Source organism: Sapajus apella, unplaced genomic scaffold (genome assembly GCF_009761245.1).
Source record: "Sapajus apella isolate SASKATOON/1434 unplaced genomic scaffold, GSC_monkey_1.0 scaffold20, whole genome shotgun sequence".
NCBI classification, from domain to species: domain Eukaryota; kingdom Metazoa; phylum Chordata; class Mammalia; order Primates; family Cebidae; genus Sapajus; species Sapajus apella.
Genome location: NW_022436960.1, coordinates 8,817,608 through 8,840,453, shown reverse-complemented (window position 1 = coordinate 8,840,453; position 22,846 = coordinate 8,817,608). Strand labels below are relative to the sequence as shown.

The 22,846-nt window shown below is 46.6% G+C and overlaps 1 protein-coding gene across 2 annotated transcripts; it reads left to right on the top strand.

Annotated features, from left to right (window-relative positions):
- The first annotated feature begins 13,626 nt into the window (after positions 1–13,626).
- Positions 13,627–22,226, top strand: LOC116557814 (kallistatin-like). 2 transcript variants are annotated; one of them, XM_032287518.1, is made up of 5 exons: positions 13,627–13,724; positions 15,675–16,340; positions 19,215–19,488; positions 20,367–20,526; positions 21,620–22,226. In XM_032287518.1, the coding sequence occupies exons 2-5, from the start codon at positions 15,692–15,694 to the stop codon at positions 21,818–21,820; spliced, it is 1,284 nt and encodes a 427-aa protein (XP_032143409.1). In that variant the 5' UTR covers positions 13,627–13,724; positions 15,675–15,691; the 3' UTR covers positions 21,821–22,226. The 2 variants fall into 2 exon arrangements, with proteins under 2 accessions (XP_032143409.1, XP_032143410.1); XM_032287519.1 differs by having other exon boundaries at positions 13,679–13,887.
- Positions 22,227–22,846: the final 620 nt, after the last annotated feature.

Below are 22,846 nucleotides of genomic sequence, written 5' to 3'. Positions count from 1 at the left end.
GTATGTCTTTGTTAGCGGCATGAGAATGGAATAATACACGGGCAAATGGACAGCTCTGGCCATGGCCCTAGGGACCAGGCAAGGTATCAGAGGCAGATCCTGAAGAGGGGAGGTGGTGGCAACCCAGAGGCAGGATAGACACCTCCCACCCAAATTCGATCTGGTTGTTGAGACCAACAACAACACACATGCAAGGAAAGGACATACAAAGATCTAATGCCCACATTATGAGGCTTCTCAGGAGAGCAGGGCAGGTTGCCCAAGGCGCTCTGAAGATGGCTTGAGAAATCAAGGAAAGAAGACTGTCTTGCTGTTTTATGGTGTTAGCGGGTGGGGCTGGGGAGAGAATTCCCAAGCGCAGTTTGAGAGGCACTGGGCTATCCCATTAGTGGGGCCAGATGTGGGGCAGAAAGGGGAGAGGGAGGAACCAGGCTTAAAAGCTGTCAGTAGCCAAGCATCAAGAAACGGAGTCAGACTCTGCATTCCAAGGGCCTGCTGCAAGTCCTTCATAGCTGCACAGGAGTTTAGAAAACTTGTTCCTCCCCTTACCCTACAATCCACAGCAGCTCCAAAGCACTGAGACCTAGGGGGCCCGGAGCTGAGGGATATAGGACAGGGCAGAAGGTCGGGTGTTTGCTCTGAGCCTGGGCTCTGGTCAGCACTGCACAGAGACAGCAGCATACGCAGGAAGCCTGGGGTGGTGAGGGCGGCCAGGCTGGGCTGGAGCCATGGTGGGCAGAGGGATAGGGTTTGGAGTCCGCAGAACAGAAATCCCCATTTCCTCCCTCCTCCCTCAGTTCAAAAATATCTTCACCTTCTGAAATCATCAGCTCAGCATTTGTTAGAAAATCCTCATGGCTAAGGTGATACCTGCTCTGCATGGCTGGAATCAGTGTCCTCAAATCAAACCAAACCGGGATCAACCTAACCCCCCCTCCTCCACCACGCCTGCCCATACCTCCCCTTCCCTCCCCTTGCTCTACGGCCTAAGGCCTTGCCTGGGGCTGCCTCACCATGTCCTTGCTGCTCACTAAGGTCAAGGTTGCTCATGTCTGTGTACTGGATGTGCCCTGGGCCCCGGGCACAGCCACCATCATTCCACACTCCATACTTCTGCAGGACATTTGCCCATGCTGTTCCCCTGTCTGGAACGCTGTTCCCCACTTGGTAGCTCCTTGTCATTCTGCTCAGCTCAAATGCTCCTTCCCCAGGAAGCCCTTCCTGAAGGCCCCCTCCCCCAGCCAGAGCTAGTCCCCTTTGCATTCAATCTCAGCTCCTGCTCTCCTCCTTCAGAGCCGGTCCACAGTGTGCAGCTGCACTGTCTGCTCCCGCCAACCGAAATAGGGTGATTTTGCCCACTGCAGCAGGAGTTCAGTAAGGAGCTGAGAACGAGTGCATGAAGGAATGAAGGAATGAACGCACGGTCCTGCTGAAGTCTTCTCCCGCCTGGGTCAGTGGCTCTCTCTCTTACCCCTCCAACCTTCAACAAGTCTAGGACCAGGAGAGGAAGGGGCCTGTGTGGGGTGGACCCTGCTGCTCGGTATCTTTCTGATCCCAGCTCCTCCATTAACTTGCTTTAGGCAAGTTCTGTCCCTCAAGTAAGAGGGGGTGTTTGGCTAGATGACCTAGCGTTAACGCTTCAGAATAGTAGAGGACTAAGCCTGCGTTCAAGCCACCGTTTTTCATCCAAAGCGCCAGGGCACGTGTTTCAGGAGCACCTGAAGGTGGAGGAGGTGCCCGTGCAGTTAAGAAATGGAGGCCCTCCCTCTGGTGGTGAAAGTTCAAACTGCAGAGACCAGGCCCCGCCAAGCGCTTGCCCTGAGGTCCTGGGTGATTCTCAAGACTCCCTTGGAGAGGCTATTAAAGTGCAGGCCCCAACCCCCCGACCCGCCCTACACGCCCCCACCCATGATTCTGATTCAAGAGTCTTGGGGAAAAGCCGGTGGTTCTTTGCTTTTAATAAGTACTTCTAGGCCAGGTATGGTGGCTCCTAGCGTTTTGGGAGGTCAAGGTGGGTGGATCGCTTGAGCCCAGGAGTTCCAGACCAGCCTGGGTAACACAGTGAAACCCCCATCTCTACAAAAAATTTAAAAAATTACCCGGACGTGATTGTGCACGCCTGTAGTCCCAGTTACTCGGGAGGCTGTGGTGGGAGGATCATCTGAGCCCAGGAGGTCGAGGCTGCAGTGAGCCAAGATGGTGCCACTGACCTTCAGAATAAATTAATTAGTGAGGACCTCTCTTATGGAGGACTTCAGGGCCACATTTTGAGGAGTGTTGATCTTGGGCAAAAAGCAGCTGAAATCTTTGGTTCCTAGTGCCTCTGGGGTCCTATGGGGCAGTGGCCTAGCCTCTGTGACTGTGGTTGTGGCCTGAGTGTAGCAGAATTTTGCTGGGAGATGCACAGCTTCCTGCAGGGTCACAGGCCCACAGGGGGCTCAGTCTACCCACATAACCCAGAAAAGAGTCCAATCCCCTTTGAGGGGAAAATGTGAGTTGGGACTGCCCCTGGTTGACTGTACAATTGCTTGAAGTCAAATCTTCTTTCTAATGGTACTACTCAAAAGCGGAGGTTAAGAGCTTGGGTTTTGGGACCAGAAATTTCTGGGTTCAAATCTCAGTTTTCCCATTTAGGAGCTGTGTGACCTCAAGGAATATGTTACCCCCCACCTTGGCCTCCACCACTTTGTCTTTTTAATGAGGATAAAGCATGTCTCTTAAGATTCCTAGGAGGATTTAATGTCATTACATCATCAAACACAAGACCCAGCACATTGCAAAAACTCAACAAATAGGAGCTGGTTTTGTTGTAGTTATTATTATAATTATTTTTATTATTACTTCATTATTTTTGTCATAGGTTATTGGGGTACAGGTGATATTCTGTTACATGAGTAAGCTCTTTAGTAGTGATTTGTGAGATTTTGATATGCACATCACCCGGGCAGTATACGCTGCATGATATTTGCAGTCTTTTATCCCTCGCCCCCCAATCTTCCTCCAAGTTCCCAAAGTCCATTGATCATTCTTATGCCTTTGTGTCCTCATAACTTAGCTCCCACATATCAGCGAGAATATACAATGTTTGTTCTTCCATTCCTGAGTTATCTCACTTAGAGTAATAGTCTCCAGTCTCATCCAAGTCATTGCAAATGCATTCCGTTTTACGGCTGAGTAGTATACCATCACACACACACACACACACACACACACACACACACACACATATAGATATATATGTATATATATATCACAGTTTCTTTATCCAGTCATTGATTGACGGGTGTTTGGGTTTGTTCCATGATTTTACAATTGCAAATTGTGCTGCTATAAATATGCTTGTGAAAGTATCTTTTTCGTATAGTGGCTTCTTTTCCTCTGGATGGATACCCAGTAGGGGGATTGCTGTATCAAATGGTAGTTCTACTTTTAGTTATTTAAGGAATCTTCACATGATTTTCTATAGTGGCTGTTCTTGTTTCCATTCCCACCAGCTGTGTAGAAGTGTTCCAAGATCACTGCATCTATGCCAACATTTACTGGTTTTTGATTATATGATTATGGCCATTCTTGCAGGAATAAGGTGGTATCACATTGTGGTTTTGATTTTCGTTTCCCTGATGCTAGTAACATTGAACATTTTTTCATATGTTTGTTGGGCATTTGTATATCTTCTTTTGAGAATTGCCTATTCATGTTCTTAGCCCACTTTTGGATAGGATTGTTTGTTTTGTTCTTACAGATTTATTTGAGTTTGTTGTAGATTCTGGATATTAGTTCATTGTCAGATGTATAGATTGTGAAGATTTTCTCCCACCCTGTGGGTTCTGCTTGCTCTGCTGACTGTTTCTTTTGCTGTGCAAGACCTCTTTTGTTTAATTAGGTCCCAGCTATTTATCTTTGTTCTTACTGCATTTGCTTTTGGGTTCTTGGTCACAAAATCCTTGCCTAAGCCAATGTCTACAAGGGCTTTTCCAGTGTTATCTTCTAGAATTTTTACAGGTTCAGGTTTTAGACTTAAATCCTTAATCCATCTTGAGTTGATTTTTGTAAAAGATTGGAGATGAGGATCCAGTTTCATGCTTCTATATGTGGCTAACCAATTATCCCAGTGCCGTTTGTTGAAAAGGGTGTCCTTTCCCCACTTTATGTTTTTGCTTGCTTTGTTGAAGATCAGTTGGCTGTAGTATTTGGGTTTATTTCCAAGCTCTCTATTCGATTCCATTGGTCTATGTGCCTATTTTTAAACTAATGCCATGTCTTTTGGTGACTATGGCCTTACAGTATAGTTTGAAATCAGGTAGTGTGATGTCCCCAGATTTGTTCCTTTTGTTTATTCTTGCTTTGGCTATGCAAGTTCTTTTATGGTTTTATATGAATTTTATAATTGTTTTTCCCAATTTTGTGAAAAATGATGATAGTATTTTGATAGGTATTGCATTGAATTTGTAGATTGGTTTTAGCAGTATGGCCATTTTCACAATATTGATACTATCCATCCATAAGCATGAGATGTGTTTCCATTTATTTGTGTCATCTGTGATTTCTTTCAGGAGTGTTTTGTAGTTTCCCTTGTAGAGGTCTTCTGCCTACTTGGTTAGGTATATTCCTAAGTATTTTACTTTTTTTGCAGCTATTGTAAGAGGAGTTGAGTTCTTATTTGATTCTCTGCTTGGTTGCTCTTGATGTATGGAAGAGTTACTGATTTGTGTACATTAATCTTGTAACTGGAAGCTGCTGAATTATTTTATCAGTTATAGGAGCTTTCTGGAGGAGTCTACGGTTTTTAAGGTAAATAATCAGATCATCAGCAGTGATAGTTTGACTTCCGCTTTACCAACTTGGTTGCCCTTTATTTCTTTCTCTTGTCTGATTGCTCTGGCTAGGACTTCCAGTACTGTGCTGAAGAAGAGTGATAAGAGTAGGAATCCTTGTTTTGTTCCAGTTCTCAGAGGGAAGGCTTTCAACTTTTCCCCATTCAGTATTATGTTGGCTGTGATTTTGTCCTAGATGACTTTTATTACATTGAGGTATGTCCCTTGTATGCCAATTTTGCTGAGAGTTTTAATTATAAATAGATGGTAGATTTCACCAAATGCTTTTTCTATGTCTATTGAGATGATCGTGTGATTTTTGTTTTAAATTCTGTTTATGTGGTGTATTACATTTATTGACTTGCATATTTTAAACATCCCTGCATCCCTGGTATGAAACCCACTTGATCATTGTGGGTTATGTTTTTTATATGTGGTTGGATTCGGTTAGCTAGGATTTTGTTAAGGATTTTAGTATCTATGTTAATCAGGCATAACGGTCTGTAGTTTTCTTTTTTGGTTATGTCCTTTCCTGGTTTTGGTATTAGGGTGATACCAGCTTCACAGAATGAAAGGGAGGGTTCCCTCTTTCTTTATCTTGTGGAATAGTATTAAAAGAATTGGTACCAAATCTTCTTTGAGTGTCTGGTAAAATTCTGCTGTGAATCCATTTGGTCGTGGACTGTTTTTGGGATAATTTTTAAATTACCATTTCAATCTTCCTGCTTGTTATTGGTCTGTTCAGAGTATCTAATTCTTCCTGATTTAAGCTAGGAGAGTTGTATTTTTCCAGGAATTTATCCATCTCTTCTAGGTTTTCTAGTTTAGGTGCATAAAGATGTTCATAGTAGCCTTGAATGATCTTTTGTATTTCAGTGGTGTTAGTTGTAATATCTCCTGTATCATTTTTTAATGAGATTATTTGGATTTTCTCTCTTTTTTTCCTGGTTAATCTTGCTAATGGTCTATCAATTTTATTTATCTTTTCAAAGAGCCAGCTTTTCATTTCATTTATCTTTTGTGTGTGTATATATATATATATATGAAATGTATATATGTATACATATCATTTATATATATGTATATATATATGAAATGTATATATGTATATATATCATTTATATATATATATATATAAATGAAATTTATCATATATATATATTTTTGCTTCAATTTTATTTAGTTCTGCTCTGATCTTGTTATTTCTTTCCTTCTGCTGGGTTCGATTTGCTTTGTTCTTGTTTCTCTACTTCCTTGAGGTGTAACCTTAGAATGTCAGTTCGTGCTCTTTTAGTCTTTTTGATGTAGGCATTTAAGGGCTATGAACTTTCCTCTTAGCACAGCCTTTGCTGTACCCAGAGGTTTTGATAGGTTGTGTCATTATTGTCATTCAGTTTGAAGAATTTTTAAATTTCCATCTCGATTTCGTTTTTGATCCAATGCTCATTCAGGAGCAGGTTATTTAATTTCCATGTATTTGCATGGTTTCAAGCTTCCTCTTGGAGTTGACTTCCAGTTTCATTCCACTATGGTCTGAGAGGGTACTTGATATGGCTTCAATTTTCTTAAATTTATTGAGGCTCATTTTATGACCTATCATATGGTCTACCTTGGAGAAAGCTCCATGTGCTGTTGAATAGAGTGCGGATTCTGCGGTTGTTGAATGAAATGTTCTGTGTATATCTGTTAACTCCATTTATTCCAAGGTATAGCTCATATCCATTTTTTTGTTGACTTTCTGTCTTGATGGCTTGTCTAGTACAGTCAATGGAGTATTAAAGCCACTATTATTGTGTTGCTGTCTCTCATTTCTTAGGTCTATTAGTAATTATTTTATAAATTTGGGGACTCCAGGTGCATATATGTTTAGGAGCGTGGTATTTTCCTAACGGAGAAGGTCTTTTGCCATTATATGTCCCTCTTTGTCTCTTTTAACTGCTCTTGCTTTAAAGTTTGCTTTGTCTGATATAAGAATCAGGGGCCAGGCGCGGGGGCTCACGCCTGTAATCCCAGCACTTTGGGAGGCTGAGGCAGGCGGATCATGAGGTCAAGAGATCGAGACCATCCTGGCCAATATGGTGAAACCCCATCTCTACTAAAAGAAAATGCGAAAATAAGCTGGGCGTGGTGGCACGCACCTCTAGTCCCAGCTACTCGGGAGGCTGAGGCAGGAGAATTGCTTGAACCCAGGAGGTAGAGGTTGCAGTGAGCCGAGATCACGCCACTATACTCCAGCATGGCACCTGGCTACAATGCAAGATTCTGTCTCAAAAAAAAAAAAGAAGAATCGGTATCCCTGCTCACTTTTTGTGTCGATATATGCATTAAATGTCTTTTCCACCCCTTTACCTTAAGTTTATATGAGTCCTTATGTGTTAGGTGAGTCTGTTGAAGGGAATGTTTTCCAGACTTTTAGAATTCCCTTCTTCCTCGGAAACACCGATTACCCTTAAGGTTGGTCATTTAACATATCCCAGACTTCTTGGAGACTTTGTTCATATTTTCTTACCCTTTTCTCTTTGCCTTTGTTGAATTGGGTTAATTCGAAGACCTTGTATTCGAACTCTGAATTTTTTTCTTCTACTTGTTCAATTCTATCGTAAGACTTACCAGAGCATTTTGCATATCTATCAGTGTGTTCAATGTTTCCTGGTTTTATTTTTTTAATGCTACCTATTTCCTTGAATATTTCTCCCTTCACTTCTTATATCGTTTTTTGGATTTCCTTGCATTGCGCTTCACCTTTCTCTGATGCCTCCCTGATTAGCTTAATAACTAACCTCCTGAAATCTTTTTTGGATAAATCAGGGATTTCTTCTTGGTTTGGATCCATTACTGGTGAGCTAGTGTGATCTGGGGGAGGGGACGGTGTTAAAGAGCCTTCTTTTGTCATATTACCAGAGTTGGTTTTCTGGTTCTTTCTCATCTGGGTAGGTTCTGTCAGAGGGAAGGTCTAGGGCAGAAGGCTGTTGCTCAGATTCTTTTATCCCACAGGATGTTCCCTTGATGTGGTACTCTCCCACTTTTCCTATGGATGTGGCTTCCTGCGAGCTGAGTTGCAGTGATTCTTATCTCTCTTCTGAGTCTAGCCACCCAGCAAGTCTGCCCAGCTCCAGGATGGTACTTAGGGTTGTCTGCACAGAGTCCTGTGATGTGAACCGTCTGTGGGTCTCTCAGCCACAGGTATTGGCACCTCTTTTGGTGGAAGTAGCAGGGGGGTGAAATGGACTCTATGAGGGTTGTTAGTTTTGGTGGTTTAATGTTCCATTTTTGTATTGGTTGGCCTTCTGCTAGGAGGTGGGCACTTTCCAGAGAGCATTAGCTGTGGTAGTATGGAAAGGAAGCAGTGGTGAGTGGGGCCTTAGAACTCCCAAAACTATATGCTCTTTGTTCTCAGCTATCAGAATGGCTAGGAAAGGCCCATCAGGTCGGGGCATGTCTAAGCTCAGACTCTCCTTGGGCAAGCCTTGCTGTGGCTGCTGTGGGGGATGAAGGTGAGGTTCCCATGTCAATGGAATTATGTACCTAGGAGAATTATGGCTGCCTCTACTGAGTCATACAGGTAGTCAGAAAAGTGGGGGAAAGTCAGGAGTCATAGGCTTCACCCAGCTCCCAAACAATCCAAAAGGCTGGTCTTACTTCCACCATGCCCCTGCTAACAGCCCTGAGTCTGTTTCCAGGCAGAAGGTAAGCTGGGCTTGAGAACTTGCCCCAGGCTACCCACCTCCCAGCTGTGTAAGAACAGGGCTTTGGTTCTTCCCCCACCTGTGGAGTGTGCACACCAGATTCATGTCCTTTTCCAAGCTCTGGCCAGGAGGCTTCGTGTCCTGTTCACATTGTTACAAAGTTCATCTGGAGATTTCCATCTCCCTATGGCATTTTCCCTTGTACCTCTGGCCACCGTCTGGAAGGGTCCCTGTGGTGCCAGATAGGAATGGCCTGCTTGGGGATCCAGCAAGCTCCCAGGGCTTTTCCCACTGCTTCCTCTACCCCTGTATTTCACTTGGGTCTCTAAATTGACTCTGCTCCAGGTAAGGTCGAGGACTTTTCCCACAAACTAGACCTTCATTTTCCCCAGTGGGGGTGTGTGTTTGGTAGCAGATGTCTCCCTTTCCTGTTTCCACAGTTGGGTACTCATGGTATTTAGGGTGTCTCCTGGGCCCTGCAGGAGAAGTCCACTTCCTTCAGAGGGCCTGTGTGTCCTCTCAGGATTCCTGGTTTGTTCTTACAGTTGTTCTGGAGCTAAAATTCACCACACAAGCTTCCACATGCTGCTCTGTCCATCCAAGTCAAAGCTGCAATCTAGTCTTGCCTCCCATCCACCATGATGATCCTGAAGTCTAACTATTGTTTTTTATTCAACAGACCCTAGCATAGGACTTGCTCTGTGCTAAGCAGTTTGCTAAGCTGTGAAAGTTAGAGGAAAGGCCACAAATTCAGGAAGAAAAATGAATAAAATACTGTCCTTGTTTCCTAAAAGCCCATCGTCCAGCAGGGACATCACATGTGGTGGTCTGAAAGCATATCCACCTTCAAGATGACTCTAGTCTCAGCTCCTGTCAAACTGCAACTGCATGAGATACCCTGAGCAAAAACCACCCGGCTGAGCCCAGTCAACCCTCAGAACTATAGAGATAGCAATAATAATGACAAACAACTGCCATTGTTTTGTGCCACTAAATTTGGGGTGACTTATTTCCTAGCCAAACATAAGTAGGATGTATGTGTATTCTGTGTATCCATGTATCTAAAAGCCAGATAGAAAATGGTGAGTTTAAGAGAGGGACAGAGGATTAGATGTAGAGTTCCTAGAGAGCTTAAACAGCCCACCTACACCTTTTAGCATTTCCAGAGAAGCATCAGACCCCAGCCCCCTGAGCCCTTCTAACTATAGGGATACATATTGTGTTGCATGAGTGTTTTGTTGAAGACCTGCACACGTAAGATAACATGGAGGAAGCACTTCCCTCCTTCTTCTTTGTGGTTCCTTCTCAGTCTGCACCGCTCACCACTTTTCAGTCCTCTTTTGCATGAGTTAAGAATCTGGAGACCTGTTATTGACCACCTACTCTGGAATTTTTGCATGGGGCTCTTTTTGGCCTGTACCATCTTTGTGCCTCCATCCAAACCAAGACCGGAAGAGCTTCTTTGTTGCTGTTTTGTATGAGCACATACCCATTTCTTTTCTTTTCTTTTTCTTTTTTTCTTGAGATGAAGTCTCACTCTGTCTCCCAGTTTGGAGTGCAGTGGTGCAATCTGGGCTCACTGCAGCCTCCACCTCCTGGGTTCAAGCGATTCTTCTGCCTTAGCCTCTGAGTAGCTGGGCTGACAGGCATGAGCCACCATATCCAGCTAATTTTTGTATTTTTTTTTTTGGTAGAGATGGGGTTTCACCATATTGGCCAGGCTGGTCTTGAACTCCTGACCTCATGCTCCACCTACCTTGGCCTCCCAAAGTGCTGGGATTACAGAGTTGAGCCACTGCTCCCGGCCCACATACCCACTTCTTACAAGACTGGAAGGAAACCAATTATATCTAGTCAAAAGCCGAATACCAGATTTGCAAATGACTTGATTTTCTTCTCCAGACTTTTTTACTTTGCCAAATTTTTCGTGATGACCATTATTATTACATTGCCAATCAAATTCAAAACAAGGACAGCGTTTTTAAGGGCAGATTAAATTCCTGGCTCCATTTGGAATCCAGGGAATGGGAAAGGAGCTGGGAGCAGTTAATGAGAGGGCAGCATAAGTGGAGTCTGTGCTGAAATGAGACACCAAGACAGCTATTGAGAATGGGCTGGGCTGGGATTTAGGATTTGCAGTGGAGCAGAGGAGGGTCCCAGGGAATGGGATTCATGCCTACAGCACAGTTCAGGGAGCTGCTGAGATGCTGGAAAAAGTGGCTTCCTGCCAGGGACCTCAATGCTGTCATGGTAGATTTGTCACCTGGCCCAGTGGTATTTCCTAGGGACAAAGAGAAGCAGTCAAGCCCTCTGCTTCCCCACATTCACCCTGGCCTTCCTCGTCAGGCAAGTGATCTCGATTTCTTAAACCAGTATTTTCTAAGAGTGTTGCAGATTTCAGGAGCTTGCCACTGGAGCACCTGAGCAGCACCTTTGAGCAGGGCCTTTGGCATCTCCTCACTCATTCATTCATTCCTTCAATGACTGGCTTCTGTTAAGCATCTTCCATAGGCCAGGATTGTTCTTATGCGATAGCCCAGGTATGACTGTGGCACAATTATTGTCCTCTGGGACCTTACAGATGATTAACGAGAAACTTGGCCTTCAAGATGTAGCAGGCAGAAGTTCAGCAATCCTGAAGCCCTCCCAGAGACTTTAAGACAAGAAGCAGCCAGGCTGCTGGGCAGGACTGAGCCTGGAGCTAGCTGCTGGGCCTTGCCTGCAGCCATACCAACAGCCTTCAGCCTCTCCTTCTCCTACAGGGTCCAAGTCAGTGGCTCCCACTACAGTCCTGAGATTCCTTTCCACCTTTCCTTTATATGGGCCTGCTTTTTGCCAGAAAAGATAACTCCCCTAGCCCACAGGGACTGTGTGAACTTCATAGGATTCAAGAATCTCCCTAACTGTAAAGCATGCATCTGTGCATATTTCAGGGAGAGTTCAAAGCTTTCTTGAGATAACCAGAACCACAACTCGAAAAAGTTTAACATCATGGCTTCAGCCATCTGTACACCTTTGGGGATAAATGAGTAAAGTACAACCCATCTGGAATAATATGACAGACTAACTAATGGTTTCACTGCACTTACTATGGCCAGATACTATTCCGGGACTTTACGGATGTCAGTTTACTGACAACCCTGAGATTTAGGGGCAATGATTAACCACAGTTTACAGATGAGGACACTGAGACAGAGTTAAGTAAGTTAAGTAGTGGTGGAGTCCAGATTCAATCCAGACAGTGTGGCTGTCCACCACAGCTGGGATGGGGAGGGAAGAAGGAAGCACCCATTTGGCCTGATGGAGGGCTCAGAACATTCAAGGGTGCAACCCCTGCCCTTCATATCAGTTTTTCTGATTAGTGATTATTGCCCCTCATTTGACAGGTAAAAAACTGAGATTCAGAGAGGTGGAGTGACTTGCCCAAAGTCACACAGCTCAGCAGTGAGGGAGCCTGTCTGACTCCAAAGTCCAACGTCTGTCCAGAGTGTCCCAGGGGCAGGTGCCAGGAACTAAAGGGTAGTGACTGTGTGCTCATGGCAGGGACAAGCTGTCCTCCATCCCCAGGGCTGCAGCCAAGCACACACTATCCCCTGGAATCTGTTGCATCAGCCCCTAACTCCCTGAAGAAGCAAGAATGAAAAAGCAAAACCCCGGACTGTAGACCATTGTAAAGGGAATGATTTATTTTCATATCTGTCAGAACAAAAACCCATGGCCATCTTTCACTCATTGGCTCACTCAGTCAACATCCATGGAGTGCGCCCTGCACTGGATTCTGCTCTAGCGTGTGGCACAGCAGTGAGCAAAGCAGGAGCTGCTATTCTGCTTCCCAGAAGCAGCAGGTCCTGGGAAGGAACAAGTGCTTTAGTCCAGTGGCCCGGGTGCAGACCCTGACTCTGGAATCTATGCTAACAATGCCTCCAGGCTTAGGTTTTATCATGTGTAAAATGGGCCAAGCGTAGTACTCCTAGAGTGTGTATGTGTGTGTGTGTGTGTGTGTGTGTGTGTGTGTGTGTGTGTGAGAGAGAGAGAGAGGGAGAGAGAGAGATGAGTGAGGGATAGCAAGAATCCACTGAGACAGTAGCTCTCACTGTGTGACCCACCAGCTTCCTCTCTTGGCCTGAGGTCCAAATGAGCCCTGGCGTTGACTCATTTGGACCTCAGGCCAGCTGGCTCCAGGGCAGTGCTCATGCCTGCTCTGCCATCGCCGTGCCTGCATCGCTCAGGGATCCCAGCCTACTGTGCTGCTCAGCAGTATATATTCCACTTACCTTAAGGCCCAAGGACCTTGAAATACGTCCAGAAAGTCTACTAGAGGATGCCTGGGCTGTCAAGGTCATCTCAGTCAGGACTCCCAGGGTCACATTGCTTCCTGCAGTCCTTCCCCAGGTGGCTTGAGAAATGGCTGCCCCAGGAGGGTGCAGGGGCGCAAGGGTGCAGAGGCTCACTGATTACCAGGAAGAGAATAAGTTCAATTTCATGGTTAAAGAAGAAAAATGCAAGTTGAATTCCTGGCTGGAAGAGGGTTCTGGTCCCACCCCATGCCACCCTTGCCTTGGGATGCACTGTCTTTATGGTCTGGCCTATGAAATCTCAGTAGACTCCATCCTCAGAAATCAGAGTCCAGGATTGCAAACTGGAGGCCCCGCTGCAAGGTCTTGCCCACAGGTGGGTCTTGCCAGGCCTGCAGAGAGCTGGCTCTCTCACTTCCACATCCCCACCATTCCCCACCGTGACACCATGGAGTCTTCCTTATCTGGCCTGCGAAGGCACTGGAGCTTGCTGCTCCCTGTCTGCCCCAGCCTCTCCTGTTGCAGGTGGGAGGTGGGCAACTGAAGCTCAGAGAGGAAGTAAATGAGCTCAACTTCACACAGCCAGTGAGGGCCTGGGTGGAGGCCAGACCTTCCAAGGGGTTCCCCGGGGCCTCAGGGAGCAGCAAGGGCCAGCCGAACCTCCATGCAATACACAAACATGAAGAAATGAACCTTCTTGGGGTTCCCCAGGGGGAAAGTGGAGTGGGGCATCTTCTTGGGAGGGGGTGAACCAACTTCTGGTGGTTCCTTGTTGAGGCAATGCTGCGGCCATGGCCTGTTTGTTAATAATTACCTGGACGGGAGGCAGTGGGTGGTACTGAGAGGGCCTGGTTTGATCAGTCCTCTTGGGTTTGATGAGACAGAGACGAGAGAGCCATCCAGGGGGCCACTCCAGGACGGACTGTGCTGTGAGTAACTCGCTGAGACAATGGAGATGAGAGAGACCCTAGATGGAGGTGACCAACTGTTCCGCTTTGCCCAAGACTGAGAATTCTTCTGGGACACAAAACTTTCAGTGCTAAAACCACGGAAGTCCCAGCAAGCTGGGACAGTTGGTCACTCTTGCTAGAGGTGAGAAATACTCAGGCTAGAAAGCCCCCGACGTGGGATCCGTGGGCACTGGTGGTACTAGTGCCTGGACCCAGAAAAGCCTCCCCCAGGGACACACAGCTGGTTCAGGGCATCACTGGCTGGGGAACAAGGTCTTCTGGCTCCCAATCCAGGTGATCTTGGGGAGCTCATGCCAGAGGGGAGGCCTGTATGTGAGTGATGAGGTCCCATGTATGTTTCCAAATGATCTCTCCAACTGCTGACTGGAGAACAGAGAGCAGAAAGACTAGAAAGCTTTCTGCAAGGGTCTAGGTCAGGGGTCAGCAAACCACAGCTCTTAGGTCAAATCTGGCCCACCACCCACGAGCTAAGAATGCAAGATATAAAATATAAACATAAAATATAAGTGATAAATATAAAAAATAAATATATAAAGAGTTGAAAAATCAACAGAAGAACATTTTGTGACTTTTTTTGAAAAATAATATGAAATTTCACGTTTCAGTGTCCATAAGTGAAGTTTCACTGAAACACAGCCGTGCCTGTTCACGCTATTCACATGTCTTGTCTGTGGCTGTTTCCAGCCACCACAACAGTGTTGAGTAGTGACAGCAGAGACTGTGTGGTCTGCAAAACCACAGATATTACTATCTGGTGCTTTGCAGAAAAACTTTTCTGAGCCCTGGCTGAGGATCATAGCAGTGGAGGGGGTGAGAGGCTGAAGAACCTATAGGAGAGTCTAGGAGTTGGAGGCCAGCCTGGCCAGCACGGTGAGACCCCAACTCTACAAAAAGTTAGCCAGGTGTGGCTGTGGATGCCTGTGTCTCCAGCTGCTTAGAAGGCTGAAGGGGGAGGATCACCTGAGCCCAGGAAGTCAAGGCTACAGTGAACCATGATTGTATCACTGCACTCTAGCTTGGGTGACAGAGTAAGACGCTGTCAAAAAAAAAAAAAAAAAAGAAAAGAAAAGAAAAGAAGAAAGGAACCTGCAGGCCATGGAAATGGATTAAATGGGTTGTGGGTGGACAGAAGGCTAGAGGCTTTTTGGCCTAAGAACCAGATACTGGTGGGCCCATTTGATGGGGCAGGAGCAGATTTTGGGGAGAAACTGGGGCATCTTGTCTTGGGCAGATATTCATTATGAAAAGGGTACCAATTCTATCCCTGCAACTTTGGGCAGGTCACTTATGAAACATCTATGTCCTCATCTGTATGAGGTAACAATACAAAGACGAGTTCTACTGACCTCTACAGGGGTGGGAAGGTCAAACTAAATGGCATGAAAGTGGTTTGTAAACCATAAAAAGCACTCCACAGATGTTTGTGGAGCAGACGCTAAAATAAACTCCTATGATTGCCATCGTTCATGCAAAGTCACTGCACTAAGGAAATCAAATCATCTGAAAGAAGCGTAGGGGAAGCAGCACCTGGCTGAGTCTGGGGCCTTGGGTTTAGGCTGGGATATTTGCTCGGTAGGTGACTTGGGTGAATCACTTTGGGAGTCTTCGTTTTCTGCTCTGCTGAGTGATATTGCAGTCTAGTGCTGTACAGAGCTCAGACAGGTGGGAAACCCATGACATGATGGGTACAAGGAGTGTGCTTTGTAAGTCTAAAGAGTTGCCATCAGATAGCATTGCTGTCACCACACATATGGAAGGTGCTGGGAATTCCATTGCCTTCCACAAGCCCATCTGCAGGAGCTGAGGGTGTCACTCACGATCTCCGGGTGCTGGCCCACTGCCTGTCTTCTCAGTAGAGCCAGGTGTTCTGCTGGGGAAATTTCCTGGGCATTCGCTTCCCTCCCACAGGCCTGAGAGTGCAGAGGATGCATCTTATCAACTGTCTGCTCCTCCTGCTGGCTGGACTACTGGCCCTTTCTCATGGCCAGCTGACCTTTGGGCATGATGGTGACAGTTGCACCAGTAGCCCCCAACAGCAGATTCTGGAGGCAGATGAGGGCTCCCCCAGCCTCAAGATCACCCCTGCCAATGCTGACTTTGCCTTCCGCTTCTACTACCTGATCGCTTCAGAGACTCCAGGGAAGAACATCTTCTTCTCCCCGCTGAGCATCTCGGCTGCCTACGCCATGCTTTCCCTGGGGGCCGGCTCGTACAGCCGCACCCAGATCCTCGAAGGCCTGGGCTTCAACCTCACTGAGCTGTCTGAGTCCGACATCCACAGGGGCTTCCAGCACCTCCTGCACACTCTCAACCTCCCCTGTCACAGGCTGGAAACACGCATGGGCAGTGCTCTGTTCCTGAGCCATAGCCTGAAGTTCCTTGAAAAATTCCTAAATGACACCAGGACCTTCTATGAGGCCAAACTCTTCGACACCAACTTCTATGACAGTCTGGGTACAATGAAGCTTATTAACTACCACGTCAAGAAGGAAACTCAAGGGAAAATTGTGAATTTGGTCGGTGAGCTCAACAGGGATGTCATGATGGTGCTGGTGAATTACATTTACTTCAAAGGTAAGAGTCAAATCATTGGTGAATGCTAAATCCACACCACCACCCCCAACCCCCTAATTTGTTTATTGGTTAAATATATTTTTACAAAAAGGTAAGGAAAAAGATTGTGTCTGACAGGTTGAGCAACCCTCAGAGAATGTAATGGTAGAATGCTGTATATTGAAGACTCTGTAGTATTGAGGTTTCCATTCCTTCCTATCTTTAGACATATTTTCTTAATAAAAGCAATGTATAAAATATGTTATAGCCAGTAATCACAAGTTGAATTTCTGGATTTATATCTGAGCTCAGCCTGTACCAACAGTGCAAACAGATCAGCTTGTTTACTCAAAACAGGGATAAGATTAGTCTCTATTTCAAAGGTTGACTTTGAGGATCAAATGACCTAACCCCTGTGTATACTCCTTAGAAAAGGGCCGAAAGAATTGGGCAAACTGTAGCCCCTGGGCCAAATGTGTTCAGCTACTGGTTTTGTAAATAAAGTTTTATTGGCACACAGCTAGGCTCATTCATTTAAGTGTTGTCTGTGGCTGATTTCATGCTACAATGGCAGATTGATTCATTACTACAGAGACTGAATGATCTGCAGATGCCTCAAACATTTAATATCTCTACAAACTTTCTTGTTTGCTGACCGCTGACCATTTTATGTACTCAATAAATAGTAACTATAATTCATCTAATGATAACAATGCTCATTTTGAAGCTTAAAAAATATGTAAAAGCATAAAGGAGAAAGAAATAATCTCTAGTCCTACCACTCAGAGGCAACAAATGTTAATGTTTTAGCATCTTTTCTTCACCTTCCATTGACGCACCTATATGTTCACACAGTTGATATCATGGTGTGTGAACAACTTTCTATAGTGTGTATTAGTCAGGGTTCCATCAGAGGAGGAGCGCCACCTCAAGTCAGGATAGGGAGATTGTTATAAGAATTAGGCCCCACACCATTGTGGGAGGGGCTGGGAAAGTGAAGGTCTAGAGGAAGAGAGAGTTGGAAGGACAGAGAGAAAGTTGCTGATGCAAGTGGATAATTTGGAGCTTATAGTGGAATCTATATGCCAGGCGCATCCAGCCATCGGATTGGCGCCATGGAGGGGAGCATCACTACCGAGTTTCTGGTGGTTGCCTGGGGCTGCTGTTGTTCAGTGGGGTTCAAGTTGGGAAAAGGAGCTTGGAGACAAGCAGGGGCAAACTTGAGCACACAGAGCACCGCTGAGTCTGAATATTGTTACTGTTGTATCTGACCAATAGTGCCTTCAGAGAGCAATCTACTTCCAAACCTCACAGTTTTAACCAGCTTGAACCCAGAATCTACAGGGAGCAAAATTCTAGGAAGCAACTCCCAGCCTAATAATTCAGCCAAATTAGTCATCTCACATAATTTACATGTGGAATTTTCATGCACTATTGAAAACTTTTTAAAAAAAGTTTTGTTTTGAGGCCAGGCGTAGCAGCTCACGATTGTAATCCCAGCACTTTCGGAGTCCAAGACAGGTGGATCACTTGAAATCAGGAGTTTGAGACCAGCCTGGCCAAGATGGTGAAACCCCGTCTTTACTAAAAATACATACATATATATATATATATATATATATATATGTGCCAGGCTTCATGGTGCATGCCTGTAATCCCACCTACTCAGGAGGCTGAGGCAGGAGAATCACTTGAACTCAGGAAGTGGAGGTTGCTGAGATTGTGCCACTGCACTCCAGCCTGGGGGCTAAAATGAGACTCCGTCTTCAAAAAAAAGTTTTGCTTTGAAATAACAAAACTTTTAAACTCAAAAAAAGATTAACTAAGGAAGGAAGGGAAACAGTAGTATGGGTTTCACTATCAGGAAGACATTGGTTGGAATCCCAGATCCCTTGCTTTTTTCTGGACTAAAATTCCTGGCGTGGAGACCTCAGTTTATTCACCCTATCCACCATCACCTCACTGCACATCACCTCCTGTCCTTGCTTCCCTCCTCACACTGTGGAGAGTCTATGGCCATCATTGTGGTCACTTCTTTCAAACACTCTTTACTTCCTTGGTTTTCCATCCCTCTAGTCTGCTTACCCTCCAAAGCCGCAAGCCTGCTTAAACCTAAAGATCTAACTAGTCTGTATCTGTACCAGCAGCTGAGCGTGGTTGAAGAAAAACATCCCACTGGGTTGATGGTCTCACATGGTATTTGTGAATGCAGATCTTCACAGACCTCCTCACACTCTCCCGCAATCCTACTTACACATCTCTTTGCTCTCCACAACAACCATAACAGATTTGTCTTTCTCCAATGTCCTCCCCACTCATGACTTTCACTTAACCATCTTATGTCACTCTTCATTGAGAAAACAGAGTCAGTTAAATAGGAAATCCCTCATCTTCTCACATCCAAATGTACTCACCTCCAAATCTTCTCACCTCTAAATCTACTCACCTCCAAATCTACTCACCTGCCTGCATTTGAAACCACAAGCTCAGATGCTCCCCTGATCATGGCAGTAGTGACCCACCTCTTACAGAAGGCCGACCTCTCTGCTCACCCTCTGCCATCTCCTCTCTCCTTCTCACAGACGCTCACCTAACAATGAACCCTTCTTTCCAGCATCCCTGGTTTCTTCTCTACTCTATCAATCTGATTTACATATTAGCAAACTAACATCCTCTGCTATCTTTCATTTTAAAAAACTTAAATGAGGCTTAAAGGACCCATTCCTCAGGCTTGTCAGGTTTTGAATGGTCAAAATGGGACACCCTGATGGGCTCAGAGGGCAGGATCTGGAGTGACTATTTCAGTGGCTCGGAACCCCAGGTGGCATTCCCTGGCTGGAGGACTGGCTCTGTGGCCCACAGATGTCCTGTACCCTCTTTTCATCTTCCTTTCAGGACGGTGGGAGAAACCATTCAGTTCCTCCAGGACCATTACCCGGAACTTCTATGTTGATGAGCATACAACAGTCAGGGTGCCCATGATGCTGCAGGACCAGGAGTACCACTGGTACCTTCATGACCAACACTTGCCCTGCTCGGTGCTACGGATGGATTACAAAGGAAACGCAACTGCATTTTTTATTCTTCCTAACCAAGGCAAAATGAGGGAGATCGAAGAGGTTTTGACTCCAGAGATGCTAATGAGGTGGAACAACTTGTTGCAAAAGAGGTAATCAGCATGCTGTGGGGGCTGAATCTACAGTACTGTCCATCAAGTGTACCTCTCTGATGAAAGGCAGTGCCTCAAAATAGGGAATGATCACCAAATTATGAAAGAATTCTCACTTGCTCTAACACCTTCCATGGGCTTCCTTTAAACGATGAACTCTCCTGTTATATTTAAAATATGACTTCCCCTCATAAGGGGAAAAAGAGCCACAACAGGAGTTCAGAGTCTGAGTTCCAGGCAGTTCTTCCACTGCACGAGACTTGGGTTGAGTGACTTTGCCTCTCTGGGGGTTACCTCTGTGCAACGAAGAGGCAGCCCCTCTGGCCATGAAGGTTGACTAAGCTACCATAGTGGGGTTCAAAATAACTCCAGCCATCCACCCAGGGAATTAACAAGAAAGCTTCCCATCACTCTGGCTAGGATTGCAGAAAGTCATCAACCGTATGTAGGAAAAGGATCCTAGCCCAAGGGCACATGGGGATAGAAAATTCACACAACTCCCATGGTGGAGAGAATCCAATCCAAAGAAATTAGCTGATTCAAAGAGTGAAGCCCACAGGGTCATACAAGAGGCAAAGGGAAAACTGCCACCTGACGAGACTGACATCTGTCTCCTTGGGTACCTGAACACCCACAGAAAGCCACCTCCAAAGAGGGGTTCCCAAGGGCAGGAGATCCCACAGACAGCAAGCCCTTAGGGCAAAGGAATCTGGCCTTTCAACACTCATTTGTGGGATGTGGTCTCAGCCAAAGCTGTCTGTGGGGACAGAACTCAGATGGAATACAGCCAGCTAGAGAGGGCCACCAAGGAGGTCTCTGCCCAGCAGGGATCCTGGCTTGTTCATTAATCTAATGTTTTAACCCAATGCCTCTTTCAGGATTTTTTACAAGAAGCTAAAGTTGTATTTCCCCAAGTTCTCTATTTCTGGCTGCTATGTGTTAGATCAGATTTTGCCCAGGCTGGGCTTTACGGATCTGTTCTCCCAGCGGGCTGACTTATCTGGCATCAGCAAACAGCGAAAACTGCAGCTACCCACGGTAAGTCATCAAGAGTCAGCAACCCCTAGAGAACTCGTTAGGGCTCCTGTGCCCATGAAAGCTGCCAGGTGATGGGGCTCCTATGCTGCCACATGAAGTCTTAGAGCCTGAGTGTGTTCAGTCATCTACAGGCATCAGCATCCACCCATCGACCAGCCCTGGACATGATGCTCGGTGCTGGAGATACAGTGTCAAACCAGTCCCTGCCCTCAGAGAGCTCTCCCAGTCTAGTTGGGGATACAACGTCTTCACAGAGAGATAAATGCAATGATAGAAAACAGAGGAGCGGCCAGGTGTGGTGGCTTATGCCTGTAATCCCAGCACTTTGGGAAGTCAAGGCAGGTGAATTACCTGAGGTCAGGAGTTCAAGACCAGTCTGACCAACAGGGTGAAACCCCATCTCTACTAAAAATACAAAAATTAGCCTGGTGTGGTGGTGGGTGGTTGGTACCTGTAAGCCTAGCTACTTGGGAGGCTGAGGTAGGAGAATCACTTGAGCCTGGGAAGCGGAGGTTGCAATGTATCCAGAAATCACGCCACTGCACTCCCGCCTGGGTGACGGAGTGAATGAGACTTCATATCAAAAAAAAGAAAAAAGGAAAAAAAAGAGAACAGAGAGGAGAGACATAGCTGAGGCTGCCTTGGGTGCCTCTGTATTAGGGAGACTTTGTAGGTAAGAGAAAGACTCAAGACTTCAGCTAAGAAGTGTGCAAGCGGGTAGAGTCTTGGGTTCGAGAGCTTGAATTCTGGTTCTTCCTCTTATGTGATTGAAGGGTGCTAGTTTCTGAATTTATTCTCCTCACTTTTAAAGTGGACATTATACTGCTGACCTCATAGGATGGCTACAAAGATCAAATAAGATGCATACGAAGCCCCAGGCAGAGAGCAAGTGCTCATTTAATGATTGTGTGTATCAGGAGGTCTCCAGCTCAAAATCCACCCAAATGAAATTCTTGCTGTGTTATTCCCAACAAGTGGCCTTGCAGGCTGGAAAGTGCAATATTATTATTCCCTAGCAGTTTCCGGCTCTCGCAGTCTTGTCCAGGCCCCTCTCTTGCTGTCTTGGAGATAATGCTTGTGATTTTCCTCCCAGAGTTTCCACAAGGCCACCTTGCAAGTGGATGAGGCCGGCACCAAGGCCGCAGCAGCCACCAGCTTCGGGTTCACATTTTTGTCTGCCCAGATCAATGAGCATGTCCTGCAGTTCAACCAGCCCTTCCTTGTGGTGCTCTTTTCCACCAACACCCAGAATATCCTCTTCCTGGGCAAGGTCGTCGACCCCACAAAACAGTAGCCATCCCAGGGCTGCTCATCTGTTCCAAGCAGGAGGATGAGGCAGGCGAGGGCTGGGCATGAGTAACTCTGTGTTTAAGCTGGGGAGAAGGAAGACGCTGAGGGTCCAGGACAGCAGGTGTTGGCTGCTGGGGAGCGGGGAGTGGCACTGAGATGGGCACGGCCTGGACACTCTGCTCCCTGGAACTGTGCAGCCTCTGGCAGAGCAGCCAACCTCTTGGAGCAAGTTCCTGCCTCTAGACAGGGGGAGGGCCCTTTCCACAACAGGGCGGTTGTACCGAGCCAACAACATGATGCCGTGAAGACCCTGGATCAGTGTCTCGCGTGTGGTGGACACTCAATAAATGCATCCTCTGCCTGTCCCTCTGGGTTTTGCCCCAGACTCCCCTGGCAGACCTGGTCCCAGACACAGGTATGAGGAGCTCCAGGTTCCGTTCTAGTAGGTTTTCCAGGATTATGGAAAGGGGACAGGGTGTACCCAGTCAACTACTTCAGGCAGGGCTGGTACCCTGCTCCAGAGCAGGGCTAAGGAAGCCACAGAATGGCAGATCCCACCAGGGCAGACTCCACAGGGACCTGGCCAAGGGGGCTTGGTGACACCATCAGAGCAGGCAACACAGGGACCTAGCCAGGAGGGCTTGGTGACACCGTCAGAGCAGCCTCCACAGGGACCTGGCCAGGGGGACTTGGTGACACCATCAGGGCAGCCTCCACAGGGACCTGGCCAAGGGGGCTTGGTGATACCATCAGGGCAGCCTCCACAGGGACCTGGCCAAGGGGGCTTAGTAACACCATCAGGGCAGCCTTCACAGGGACCTGGCGAAGGGGGCTTGGTGACACCATCAGAGCAGGCTCCACGGGGACCTAACCAGGAGGGCTTGGTGACACCTTCAGGGCAGCCTCCACAGGGGCCTGGCCAGGAGGGCTTGGTGACACCATCAGAGCAGCCTCCACAGGGACCTGGCCAAGGGGGCTTGGTGACACCATCAGGGCAGCCTCCACAGGGACCTGACCAAGGGGACTTGGT